Source organism: Leopardus geoffroyi, chromosome B1 (genome assembly GCF_018350155.1).
Source record: "Leopardus geoffroyi isolate Oge1 chromosome B1, O.geoffroyi_Oge1_pat1.0, whole genome shotgun sequence".
NCBI lineage: Eukaryota > Metazoa > Chordata > Mammalia > Carnivora > Felidae > Leopardus > Leopardus geoffroyi.
The window spans coordinates 102,347,741-102,360,628 of record NC_059327.1 but is presented as its reverse complement, the minus strand read 5'-3'; the positions used below and the strand labels follow the sequence as shown (position 1 = coordinate 102,360,628).

Genomic DNA, 12,888 nt, shown 5'->3' with positions numbered 1-12,888 from the left:
TAAGCTGCCAAGGGATTCTCCTCAGTAGTAGGTTTGAGGACAGTGTGTTAGATAAACTTTAAAGGCTTTTCAGCCCCCCATGATTAAAAAAAACTAAAATTTAAACTGCAAAATCTCACATATCCAAAAGCTCTTAAGGGAGTTATTTTTACTCAGGGTCTTAACTGATTTACCTAAAATTATATCCTATTGGTAGTTACCAACTTTGACGGCCAGCTTTTTAACAAAATGATGCTACCTCATAACCAAAATTACCAGAGACATCAAAGGAACAGAAACCTAAACATCTCTAGATTTCTTTTACTTTTTTCTTTTATACCTTAATCATGAATCAATTGAACCAATTAGTCAAAAATTAATGTATAAATACTATGAGAGTCTTTAAAAGAAAACATTTCAACAACCAATTGATTTTGTACTGATTCTAGGTTAATTAGTTTCTTACTAACAAAGTGCCTTTAGGCAATTTTAGTTCCCAGGAAATCTATTAAGATATGAGACTCAATCTGATGTTTGTCACCTATCCAAAATATTGTAAATGGATATGTAAAGATAAAAAAAGGATGAACATACATAGCTTTAATGCTTTCAGTGAGGTTTGTTTCAAAAGAGAGGAACTGTTTTCCTCTCTTTGTGAAGCCTCTAATCTCAGATCCTGCAGCAACAAAAATTTTCTCCTGGGGTGTATTAAGAACCCCTCCTAGCTCCAATCTTGCAATCTTCTGCCCTGGTAAAGTCTTGAACACTGCCTGCAAAAATCATGGGGGAAAAAATTAAGTACACAAATTTATTGTAAGCATTTTCTTTTACCATAAAAAACGCTGTGATTTCAAACACACAAAGTATTATAGTTCCATTATATAGAAACATCTTTAGATACAAACGTATTTACTTCAGTGGGTCTTCAAGGTTTTTGGCTAAATATCTTCAAAATTTAGAATATTTATTGCCACACATATTTCAGCAACATCATTAAAATCTAAACTCCTGCAACTCAAAGTAGAGTTCATTAAGCAGTGCAATTAGTATGATTAACCTTATTAAAAATGCAGACTTTTCTACTGAGTGAGAACCTGCATTTTAACAAGATTCCCCCACTGGCTTCAATGGACATCTTTTTATGCTTGAATTGTCTGTTTAAAACTAATCTCTCCTGCTTTCTTCATAATTTTTATAAATTTTATCAGTATAAGATTATAGAATTTACTGAAAACCTGAATGTATAACTTGATATCTAATTGGAAATACCATTTGTATTATTAATTTCTTTCTGGTTATTTTCCATTTTATTATTGGCACCAATTTCTCTCCCTCCCCTCCAATGACTTTATACAGAGAATAAAGTATCTGGGAGAATATACAAATAATAGAAACACTGCACCTTCTGACAGTTTTTACCCTATCCAGTTTTTTTATAAATTCTACATAATGTATAGTGAATATATAAGTGTTCACAGCTCAGACCCATTGTTTGTAAACTATGATCTGTCAATATGATAATGCATTAATCACATCCTTGATTAAGAGGCAGAGGTGATGGGATAGTCACTTCTATGTTATATTATGTTACATAAGTTACATAAGACTCTACCTTAGCTGACTGGACAGATTTTCCTGCTGGCTTGAAGCAAGTCACCATGAGAGGGCCAGTGAGAATACCATATGGCAAAGAACTGTGGGGGCCTCAAGATGTTGAGAGCAGGCCCTGGCTTATAGACAGCAATAAAATGGGGACCTCAGTCCTACAACAGCAAGAATCTGAATCCCGTCAACAACCATGTAAGCTTGGAATAGGACCCCAGCTCCAAAAAGGAATAGATCCTGGCTAATATCTACGCTGTAGCCATGTAAGACACGAAACCGTATTCCTGACCCACAGAAACTATGAGATAATAGTATTGATTCAAACCCCCAAAAGTAATCTGTTACACACCATAGAAAATTAATATATCACCCTAGGCTGTCAAAGGTGTTTTACAGCTAGCTAGAACATGACTGTTGTCTTGCCTGTAGCCTCATACTTCATGTAACTACTTTTCTAACAATGCATTTTTCATTGTTTTTAGGACAATTTTAACCTAAGAGTATTCAACAAGTAGTGTGTTTCTCTTTTAGAAAATCCTTTTTTCAAGGCACCTGGGTGACTCAGTCAGTTAGGTGACTGACTTTTGATCTCAGCTTGGGTCTTGATCTTGGGGTCATGAGTTTGGGCCCCACATTGGGCTCCATGCTGGGTGTGGAGCCTACAAAGAAAGGAAGGAAGGAAGGAAGGAAGGAAGGAAGGAAGGAAGGAAGGAAGAAAGAGAGAAAGAAAGAGAGAAAGAAAGAAAGAGAGAGGAAAATCCTTTTTTCTCCTAAAAAAAAAAAAAGCTATACATACCACTGCTTCTCCCTTCTTCATTCCAAAGCACATAACTACCCCATCATGATCTCCAATAACCACCTACAATAGATTGAAGAGAATATGAAATTACTATAATTATGTCCTATTAACTTATATGGGGGAAACAAGATCTCAAAATATAAATCATAATTTTGAAAGTAGAGATCAGAAAATCTAGGAAAGTGCCTACACAAAAAATAATACTCCAAGAAATTACAAGAAAGGGGCAACGAGAAGGTAGGGAGAATCATTATTGAAGTTATTGGTCATATATTCTGTTCCTACAATGTAAAGAGAGCAAGAGAACAGAAACAGAAGTGTCAGGGAGGTAATTTTTTTCCTTAACTAGAGGATAAGAATATGTTAAGATTAACTTTCAAAACAGATTATCAGTAAAGTTGTGATTGACCTACTTGATATTTTTATTGTCTTAATAGAAAACTTTCACCCTATGCAAAAGCAGACAGAATATTATAATGAATTCCCACATATCCATCATTCAAGTTCAACAACTATCAACATGTAACCAATGGATTATTTTGAAATAAATACAGAGGGAGATTTTAACACTTGTTTCTCAGGAATTGGTAAACAAGCAGACAAAAGAGGATATAGATTAGAAAAACAATTACCTCTGGTCTAATATGTATGTACATATGTATGTGTACATTCATGTACATATGTGTAGGATATGTGTGTGTGTGAGTGTGTGCCCACACGTGCATAAATAAGCAATTCACTCATCCTAAGTACATTATAAATGTTCTTTTCAAGCACACAGGAACATTAGAAAATTGACAATGTATTAGGACACAAAACAAGTCTCAATTATCAAAAAGTTGATGTTGTACAGGCCACATTCTTGGGTCCCTGATTCTTAACTTTGGTGTGGGGATCACAAATCCCTTTGTGCATTTTATGAAAGCTATGGACTTTCTTTCTAGAACAATGAACATTCACAAATAATTATGCACACATTTTCAGGAGATTTATGGACCTTTGGTATTGGCAGATTCCTATTCAGATGAAAAAATACATAAGAACAGTTAAGGTTTTGAGTTTTTTTTTTTTTTTTAACACTACACTACTCCAATAATTTGTGAAAACAATAATTACAGGGATTTCCAAAGTGTGATTCCTAGATTCCTGGGGTCAACAAGAACGTTTTAGGGAATCTGGCAAATGAAAACTATTTTTCTAAGTAAGTCTTTATTTTTCTTTTTTGCTATGTTGATATTTACGATGATGATGTGGAGCAATTGTGGATAAAGTTGCTGGTGTCTGGCAAGAATCAAAACAATGACAACAAACCTTACCGGTTGTCACTGTAATCTTCATCACCACTTGAGAGTAAAGAAAAAAATGAAACTTCATGTAAGAATGTTCTTGATGAAGCAATAAAAATTATTAATCTTCTTGAATTTTGGCCCTTGAATCATGTCTTTTTACTATTTAGTGTGAGAAAATAAAAAATATGCATAAAGCACTTTTGCTGCATACCAAAAAACACTTAATACCAGTTTTAGTCACAAGTTGAACTATTCAGTTTTTTCAAGAAACACAATTTTAAGAATGAAAGAACAACTAGCAACTATTAGCAATGGTTAAGGGGTGCCTGGGGGGCTCAGTGGGTTAAGTGTCTGACTTTTCGTTTCAGCTCAGGTCATGATCTCACTCACGGTTTGTAAATCAAGCCCTGCAAGCACCCAGCTCTGCCACCCAGCTCTGTGCTAACAGCGAGGGAGTCTGCTAGGGATTCAATCACTCCCTCCCTCTCTGCCCCTCCCTGGCTTTCTCTCTCTCTCAAAATAAATAAACATTAAAAAAAATAAGACAATGGTTAATAACAAGCTGTTAATAACACTTGGTATTTGTAGACATTAAAAACAAAACAAAACAAAACAAAAAAAAACTAAAAGAAGTGAGCTTGTCATTTTAAAGGAAAACAATTGAAAGTATTTGCTCCCAATGATAAAATTTGGGTTTTCAAGTGAAAATAAGTACTTCGGAAGACTTGAATCTGCCACTGTGAGCTTGACAGCTACTCCATACTTAACAACTTTTCTGAGGAAATCAGTAGTGACATCAACAAATGTGATTTGCTTTATATTTTATAATAACATTTGGAACAATCAACATTTGAACATTCAACTTTTGGAAGATCTGTATATCTCAATGAACCAATAATCTCAAATGACCATTACAGGATGCTATAAAACTATTCATGGGTAAAAGATCCATTCAATGTACAAGTGGTTTTTAATGTATCAAAGTATGAAAAGCTAATCAATATGGCTTCTTAATCCACATTGCAACTAATGTTTAAGTAACTACTATTTCTCAAGTATATGTGAAGAGCCATAATTACCTGGAAAAGCTATTTAAATAACTCCTAATTTCAACTGTGTCTGTGTGAGCTGGATATTCTTTGTATGCTTCAACCAAGACAACAGATTGAATGTAGAAAACAGATATGAGAAGTTAGATGCCTTGCTTATGCCAGACTAAAGAATTTGCAAAAGTGTGACACAACTCCACTATTCTCACTAAATCCTCTTTTTGTTTTTGAAAATGCAGTTATTTTTTATTAAAATGTTATCTTTGTAAACATGTAATGGGTGTATTGTTTAAAAAATAAAATAACAAATATTTTAGATATTTGTTTTAATCTTAAGACAGTAATATTGATAGATATAACCTACATAAACAAAAGTTCTTTGGGATCCTCAATAATTTAAGAGTGTAAAAGGGCCTTAAGGCCAAAAAAGTTTGAAAAGTTCTGATCTAGTAGACCAAATACAATAAATGACAATGAAAAATATGTTGATTTATCTTAGTAAAATGTTACTACATCAGAATACTGTATTTATTTTGCAGCTATTAAAATATCCTACCAGTCTACTAAGAAATTATAATTGGTTTATAGAAATCATAGGATCAATATTGCTACAAAAATTATTGTCATTGTGGGGCACCAGGGTGGCCCAGTTGGTTGAGTGTCCGACTTCAGCTCAAGTCATGATCTCACAGTTCACGGGTTCGAGCCCCACGTCAGGCTCTGCACTGACAGCTCAGAGCCTGGAGCATGCTTCAGATTCTCTATCTCCCTCTCTCTCTGCCTCTCCTCCCCAAATAAATAAACATTAAAAATATATTTAAAAAATATAGTTATCATTAATTAAATAAAAAGTTCAACATCAAAATACTTAATTACTCTTAAAAATACAATGAAGTTTAAAAAGGATTTTCCCAGGGCGCCTGGGTGGCTCAGTCAGTTTACTGTCCCACTTCAGCTCAGGTCATGATCTCACAGTTCAGGAGTTTGAGCCCCGCATTGGGTTCTGTGCTGACAGCTGAGAGCCTGGAGCCTGCTTCAGATTCTGTGTCTCCCTCTCTCTCTGCCCCTTCCCTGCTCACACTCTGTCTCTGTCTCTCTCTCTCAAAAATAAATAAACATTTAGAAAAGTTTTTTTTAATAAAAAAATAAAAAGAATTTTCTCTATATCCTGATGTGCTTTATGTTTCTTCTTCATATACACAATCTAGTACACACAATTACACACTGAGTAAATTGTTAACAGGGAAATGGAATATATTTTTCAGTCAGTCAACATTTATCGAGCACCTTGGAATATACTTTTCAATAAGTTTGCTCAAACTATTACAGATTGTACATAAAAATTATAATATCCAAGAAAATTACTGACTGTGGATGTCCCTTGGTATTCCAACCTCTGTTCAAATTAAAAGAAATTTATTTCCATTTTAACATCAGCATTTTAAAAAGAGTAACTTACTAATAAATAAAGGAATGTAAACCTCTTCTCTGTCAGAGCAAAGAGATAGGGAGAAACCAGGATCTCTACAGTACCTTTTGTGTGGCTCTATGTCTTGAGGCAGGAAGTAACTTCATAGTCTTCTGAGAGGTCACTCCCACCTAAGGAAACACACCAGCCACCTAGTGAATGTTTTCTGATACACTAATTTGAAGTGATTACATAAGAGATTAAAAGAACCAGCAGATTCAATTCATTGTGTATTGCAATTAGTGATATGAAACAATTACTATCAGTGATGAACTTACTTTCTAATGAAATATATGCCACAAATGACAAAATATAGGAACCACCCCAAAATAGTAAAATTTATGCTATGAAGTTGTCAAGCCAAAAATAATGTGACACTAGTGGCAACATACTTTATGAACACATATTTCTAGAAGCCTTCATTAAAACCTTCATACAGTTATTCGTTTTCGTACAGTAATTAAAAATCTTTGGAAATAGATTACAATTATTAAAAATGCGACATAGAAGACTTCTGCGAAACACCGAACATGCTGAGGGTCATGTCATCCAATCTGATAGTGAGGACTATTTTACAAAAGGTATGGAAGATGCAAACAGCAGGGAACTGTCACTAGTGGCGCACAGTATGAGAGAAGAGGTGGGGAGGATGGGGACCAATGGGACAGACATTGCAGTAAACAACAGATCATAAAAGGATTTACATATAGTGTAGAAGTACAACTTTCTTCTGTATTCTAAGGAGTAGTACTAAAGTTTAAAGTAATCTGTTTAGGGGGTGCCTGGGTGGCTTGGTCGGTTAAGCCTCCGACTTCGGCTCAGGTCACGATCTCACGGTCCGTGGCTTCGAGCCCCCCGTCGGGCTCTGTGCTGACCACTCAGAGCCTGGAGCCTGTTTCAGATTCTGTGTCTCCCTCTCTCTGACCCTCCCCCATTCATGCTCTGTCTCTCTCTGTCTCAAAAATAAATAAAACATTAAAAAAATTTTTTTTTAAATAGAGTAATCTGTTTAGATTTGCGTTTTTGAAACATCATTCTAACAAGTGATGTGAAGGATGGCTTGGAGGGAGGTGAAGCAGGAGGCTAGGAGCCCAAATAAGAGGCTATTTCAATTACTGGAGAAAGAAAAGATGAGGACCTGAATTGGGGGTAATGGAGATGGGGAAAAAATGGGACCAGTCAAGAGATGTTTAGGAGACAAAAGCAGTAGCAAAATGTGGTGACCAGTTCACTAAGGAAGATATTACGGTGAAAAGTACCTAGCATAGCTAACAGGGAAACTGAGGGGGCAAACTTTTGTATCATGAGCCAAAACGGGATCACTGAAAAAGGAGATGAAAAAGAGGGACAGAATGGCTAGAGCTGAAATACTGAGAGGCAGGATAGTGTAAGAGAGAGAACACCAGCTCCGGAGTCAGAGACTTTGTTTCAAGTTAAGAACTTCATCCTTTTTCGCTGTTAAGTAATTACTTTCTCTGAGTCCCTAGATCCCCATCTATAACATTATCTACTCAGAGAATTTTTATGAAGAGTAAATAGTAATGTAAGTTAAGCTCATGAAGAAATTACATGTGCAATAAAGAGTTGTCGTTGGCTTTTATGATTATGTGGCTGGTGACGTCCAGCTCAAAGCGAGAAGTGTGTGGCGCTCGGGAGAAGGGGCTGGGGAGAGATGGAGGGAGATTCCCGGAGTTACGGGCCAACAGGTAGCTGCAACCTGGGAGGCGTACGGCCTTGAAGAGGAATCCGAGATCACGTCAGCTCTTTTTAGGTATTCAAGGTATACTCTAAGTGTATACACGTACATTCTATATATTCTAGGTATGCTGGCAGCCTCCAGCAACGCGGGAGCGTCTGCCGCTTCTTTCCAAGTCCCCGCGGACCCTCAAGGGCGAGCAGTAGTTGCCCGTGACAGCGACAACGAGAGCTCAGCACCCAGCCCTGCACCTTCGCCGCCGCACCCCCTCTGGGCGACCCCGACAGACGTCAGTGGAAGGACAAAATCCTCTCAGGGAGCGGGGCTCGTCCCGCTTGGCGCCCGCTTTATTCCCTCAGGTTTACCTGTAAATAATCCGCTCGGTTTAAATTTAGATCCATGACGGTGGCACCGATGCTGGGGGCAGCGCCGGAACCGCACGGGAACAACAGAGGCTGCTGCACCTCAGGCCTCAAGGGTCCCGCTCGCGTCCCCTCGAAAGGCCAACCCCCGCTACGACGGCCTCAGTTGGGAATGCACAGGCGTGGCGTCAAGGCTGCGGCGTCCAGTGTGACGTCAATACGCTCACGCGAGGGGAGCCCAAGGCCAAAAGAGAAAGCCTCGCCCCTCTCCCAAAGAACCGCCCACTGACTTAACCTGCTCCAATCACAGGCGGAGAGGAACGGAGGACTAGGCCCAGGACACTCGAGAAAGGTGGTTTCCAGGGAGACTGGAGACGCAGTCTTGGCTCCACCCCCACCGCGGTCTAGAGAAGCACCTCTTTTAAGTCTTTCTCAGTGTAGACCCCTGATGTGAAACTTATGTTGACTCTGAACTATTTTACTGACACGGGAAAGAGTCCTTCAAAGAATTAGTTTCCACCGTTACAGGAGTTAGCTTACCACAATAGTTATCAAACTTTTGGCCTTACAGCCCCTTCCCAAAACTCTTAACAAACTATTGAGGATCCCAAAGACCTTTTGTTTATATAAGATCTGCTGATATTTACTATATTAGAAATTAGAACTGGAGGGGCGCCTGGGTGGCTCAGTCGGTTAAGTGTCCGACTCTTGATTTCAGCTTAGGATATCTCAGGCTTTGTGAGTTCAAGCCCCGATTCAGGTTCCACAAGAGTGCAGAGCGTGCTTGGGTTTCTCTCTCTCTCTCCCTCTCTCTCTCTCTGCCCCTTCCCTGCTCACAGGTTTGTGCTCGCTCTCTCAAGAATTTAAAAAAAAAAAAAAATTAGAAATTAGAACTGGAATTTTAAAAATGTACCTAAAAATAAACTTATTACAGGGGCGCCTGGGTGGCTCAGTCAGTTGAGCGTCCGACGTCAGCTCAGGTCACGATCTCACGGTCCGTGAGTTCGAGCCCCGTGTCAGGCTCTGGGCTGATGGCTCAGAGCCTGGAGCCTGCTTCCGATTCTGTGTCTCCCTCTCTCTCTGCCCCTCCCCCACTCATGCTCTGTCTCTGTCTCAAAAATAAACATTAAAAAAAAAATTAAAAAAAATAAAATTACATAAAAATTTTAATGAGAATATTTTGGGAGAAAAAAAGAGATACAAAGTCTGCAAATTGGTGTTTGCAAATCTATTTACTGTCCACCTGAATAGACAAGCAAGTCCCAGATCTCCTACTGCATTCCATCTGTTGGTATATGTGGGTTGTTTTATTTAAGTATATGAAGAAAATCTGGCGCAAAATTAACAAGTGGTAGTTTTTTTCTTTTTTTTTTATGCTTATAACTTTTGGCCATTTATTTTTATTTATTTTTTATTACATGAAATTTATTGTCAACAAGTGGTAGTTTTTTACAAGCTAATTGCAATGTGGAATGTGTCTTCATTATATAACATCAAAGAAATCCTATATGTTAACATCACCATGGATTTAATCAGAAAAGTTGTGAAATATTGGAAAGCTATCTACCTCAGACATGGAAACAAATTTTGCAAACTTCTCATTTGTGCTTAAAAGGTCAAACTTTAAGCATTGGCAACAAATGTCAGTTTTCCTTAAAATGATAGGTTCCCTTCTTGAATTCACAAGAAAGTGTATACCAAATACTCTAGTCTGACTAATCATAATTTTTGTCAGTTGTGCTTTTTTAAAGAAAGTGTTCCAGCTACCATCTCCAATAATCACACAAATGCTTTTCCTTGAGACAATACCCCTCAGTATTCAGTAGAAATGCTTTATGCATACTTCCCATTTCATCACACAGAATATCTGAAAGCAATGTATTCAAATTGAAATTAACAACTTTTACTGCTTCACAACGGACATATTTATGTAGTTTTGTTTCCTGCCAATATGTGGCATGAAGAATGCAATAACTATTGAAGCCACTGCTTTGATTGATGTTTAAGCACCAACCGTACTTAACCACCATTGCTTTTGAACCATCAGTGCAAATGTCAACACAGTGCAAAAGGCAGATAACATCTTAGTGTGATGAAAAAGAGTTTCAAAATCACAGACCCCCTGAATAGGCCTCAGGGACCTGCAGACTACTAGTGGCCTATAATGACCCAAGGTCTGACTGAGAGCTAATATTCCCTGATCCTTTGATCATTTCTTCCTTAATGTACAGTGTTGTGACTAAAGAAATACTAAATATAGATGAGAAAGATACAGCCTCTTTCCTGACTAAATATAGATGAGAAAGATACAGCCTCTTTCCTGATTTCTTTGGTTTACTAGGAGAGAGTTCACAAATGATTGTGAAACAAGAATTGAAACCCTGAGAAGGGGGTACTTCTTAGGAAGAATAATTATTTCCAGCAAGGGACGTGAGAAGGTTTTGTCTAGATACCAGAATGTTCTAGACAATTCTTTTTCTGAGGCTAAATAACTCTATATTAAAATAGACAGCAGGGCCTGGAGATGGATTAGCTATGTAGCAATTTGCGAAAAACACATACCAATTTAGACTCAACAAAAATACAGATACATTTCAGAAGTAAATTGAAAAATAAAGCCATAGGGGAGACAGGAGAACACAGAGTTGTACAGAATTTTATAGAATTTAGGGAGTTGGAAGGTGGAATACTTAGGGGCCCCATAATAAATTACCACAAACTGAGTGACTTTATACAACAGAAATTTATTTTCTCACAGGTCTCACAGGCTAGAAATATAAGATCAAAGTGCCAGCAGGGAACCAAACCAATCTTCTAAGGCTTCTCACCTTGGCTTGTGATGCCCATCTTCTCCTCCTGGATTCACAAGGTCTTCCCTCTTTGCAAGTCTGTATCCTAATCTCTTCTGATAAGGAAACCAGTCAAATTGGATGGATCAAGGCCCATCCTAATGATCTCATTTTACGGTAATTACCTCTTTAGAGGTCCTACTTCCAAATACAGTTACATTCTGAGGTACTTGGAATTAGGACTTCAACATATGAATTTAAGTGGGACACAATTCAGCCTATATCAGAAGGGAACTTGTCTGATCTTAACAGGAATAAAAGAGATCAAAAAGAAAAAAAACAGATATTAAGAATAAAGATGAAACATTTCAATATGTGACAAAATTTTTTAAATATAAACAAAAATTTGGGATATATATGCAAACTTACTATCTTTATAAACAGTTCATACAAGTTAAATAAAGAAATAGTATTATTCCAATAAGTAAACAGGTAAAAATATTAACAGACATTTCACGAAGAAAGTGGCTACTGAACAAACTTATAGAAATCTATTACCTTCATTTGTAATTGATAATATTAAAGCAAGATATCCTTTTATTTTACCTTTCAAATTAGAAAAAGATGTAAGTGATAACACTGCATATTGTGGAGAGGGCATGTGCTCATCAACTGTGATGCTTAAAACTGGCAATAAAACCCTTTCAAAAGCAATGTAGAAATATGCATCCGAACCTATAAATGTGGGATATTTTTAACCCATAACCCCAATTTTGGATATTTAGTTTTACAGAAACAAAGCAAAGTAACAAGTCGTCATTGAGGAACCACTTAAAATGCAGATATAACTATCCAATAAAGAAATGGTGCCTCCACTTTATCAACTACTGTGCAGCCACTGAAAGTGGAAATAATGAAGGCTGGAAAGCAATGTGGGAAGTGTTCAGGATCATACTAAAAGCATAATATAAAATAGTGTATATACTATGAATACAATTATAGGAAGGGACTTGTTATGAAATAAATCCAAAAAAATTTTTGTTGGTTATAAAGGATTATAAACTTTCCTCCTCTTGTTTTGTATTTTCCATAAGATGTTTGCATTGTTTTTAATAAAATTTTTCAATTTGAAAATAAAATTGTTAAAAAATAAAATTAAAAATTAAGCAATCCTCAAAATCTGTGTTTAACTGCATAGTTTCCAAGGTAGGCATTCTATTGTCCCTGTGATTGCAAGGTTCTGATAAAGGGTTATCCAAGACAGTGGGTACCAAATCTTCCCAGTCTGTTTTGTTTCCCTTCTTACGTCCTGGCAATGCATGTTAACAACTTAAGGAAAATGGTACTGATATTTATTATTGCTACGTTTTTGCATTATAACAAATCAAAATCCTGAAAACCTGATGAATGGGCAGGAATTATCTTTTTAAAAATTACTCTCGTAAATTTGACAAGTATTCCAGGGCTGAGCAAAATCTGAGAAACCATTAATCCAATGTTTTCTCTTTCATATCCACAAACCACTTTCATAGTAATGTATAATCTTTCAAATCCCATAGGATTTTTAATAATTATCTCATTTTTTCATTGTGAAATTTTGTAATTAATTTGGGCATCTATAAGCCAAGGTGAGAAAAGAAAATGTTTGTGTAGAAATGTAGCTTTAAAGATAAGGCATTTTATTTTAGATTGCTATATTATTTAAGGTAGCATTATAGAATTCATCTTCTTGCAATCTTTTTTAAAAGCTGTTTTAAGTTTATGTATTTTTTGGAGAGAGAGAGTGGGAGAGGGGCAGAGAGAGAGAGAGGGAGAGGGAGAAACAGAGAATCCTAAGCAGGCTCTGCACTGT

General features: G+C 36.8%; 1 protein-coding gene across 2 annotated transcripts in view; it reads right to left on the bottom strand.

The window, feature by feature from the left end:
* BBS7 (Bardet-Biedl syndrome 7) overlaps positions 1–8,461 on the bottom strand; it is a 36,311-nt gene extending 27,850 nt beyond the window's left edge. The window contains exons 1-4 of one of the 2 annotated variants that reach the window (XM_045468558.1): positions 8,251–8,461; positions 6,255–6,320; positions 2,381–2,443; positions 574–749 (exon numbers count right to left, since the gene is read on the bottom strand). In XM_045468558.1, coding sequence (XP_045324514.1) covers positions 574–749; positions 2,381–2,443; positions 6,255–6,320; positions 8,251–8,286 — 341 coding nt within the window. In that variant the 5' untranslated portion in view covers positions 8,287–8,461. The remainder of the gene's footprint in view (positions 1–573; positions 750–2,380; positions 2,444–6,254; positions 6,321–8,250) is intronic. The other variant, XM_045468549.1, reaches the window with a different exon arrangement.
* Between the last annotated feature and the right edge of the window lie 4,427 nt (positions 8,462–12,888).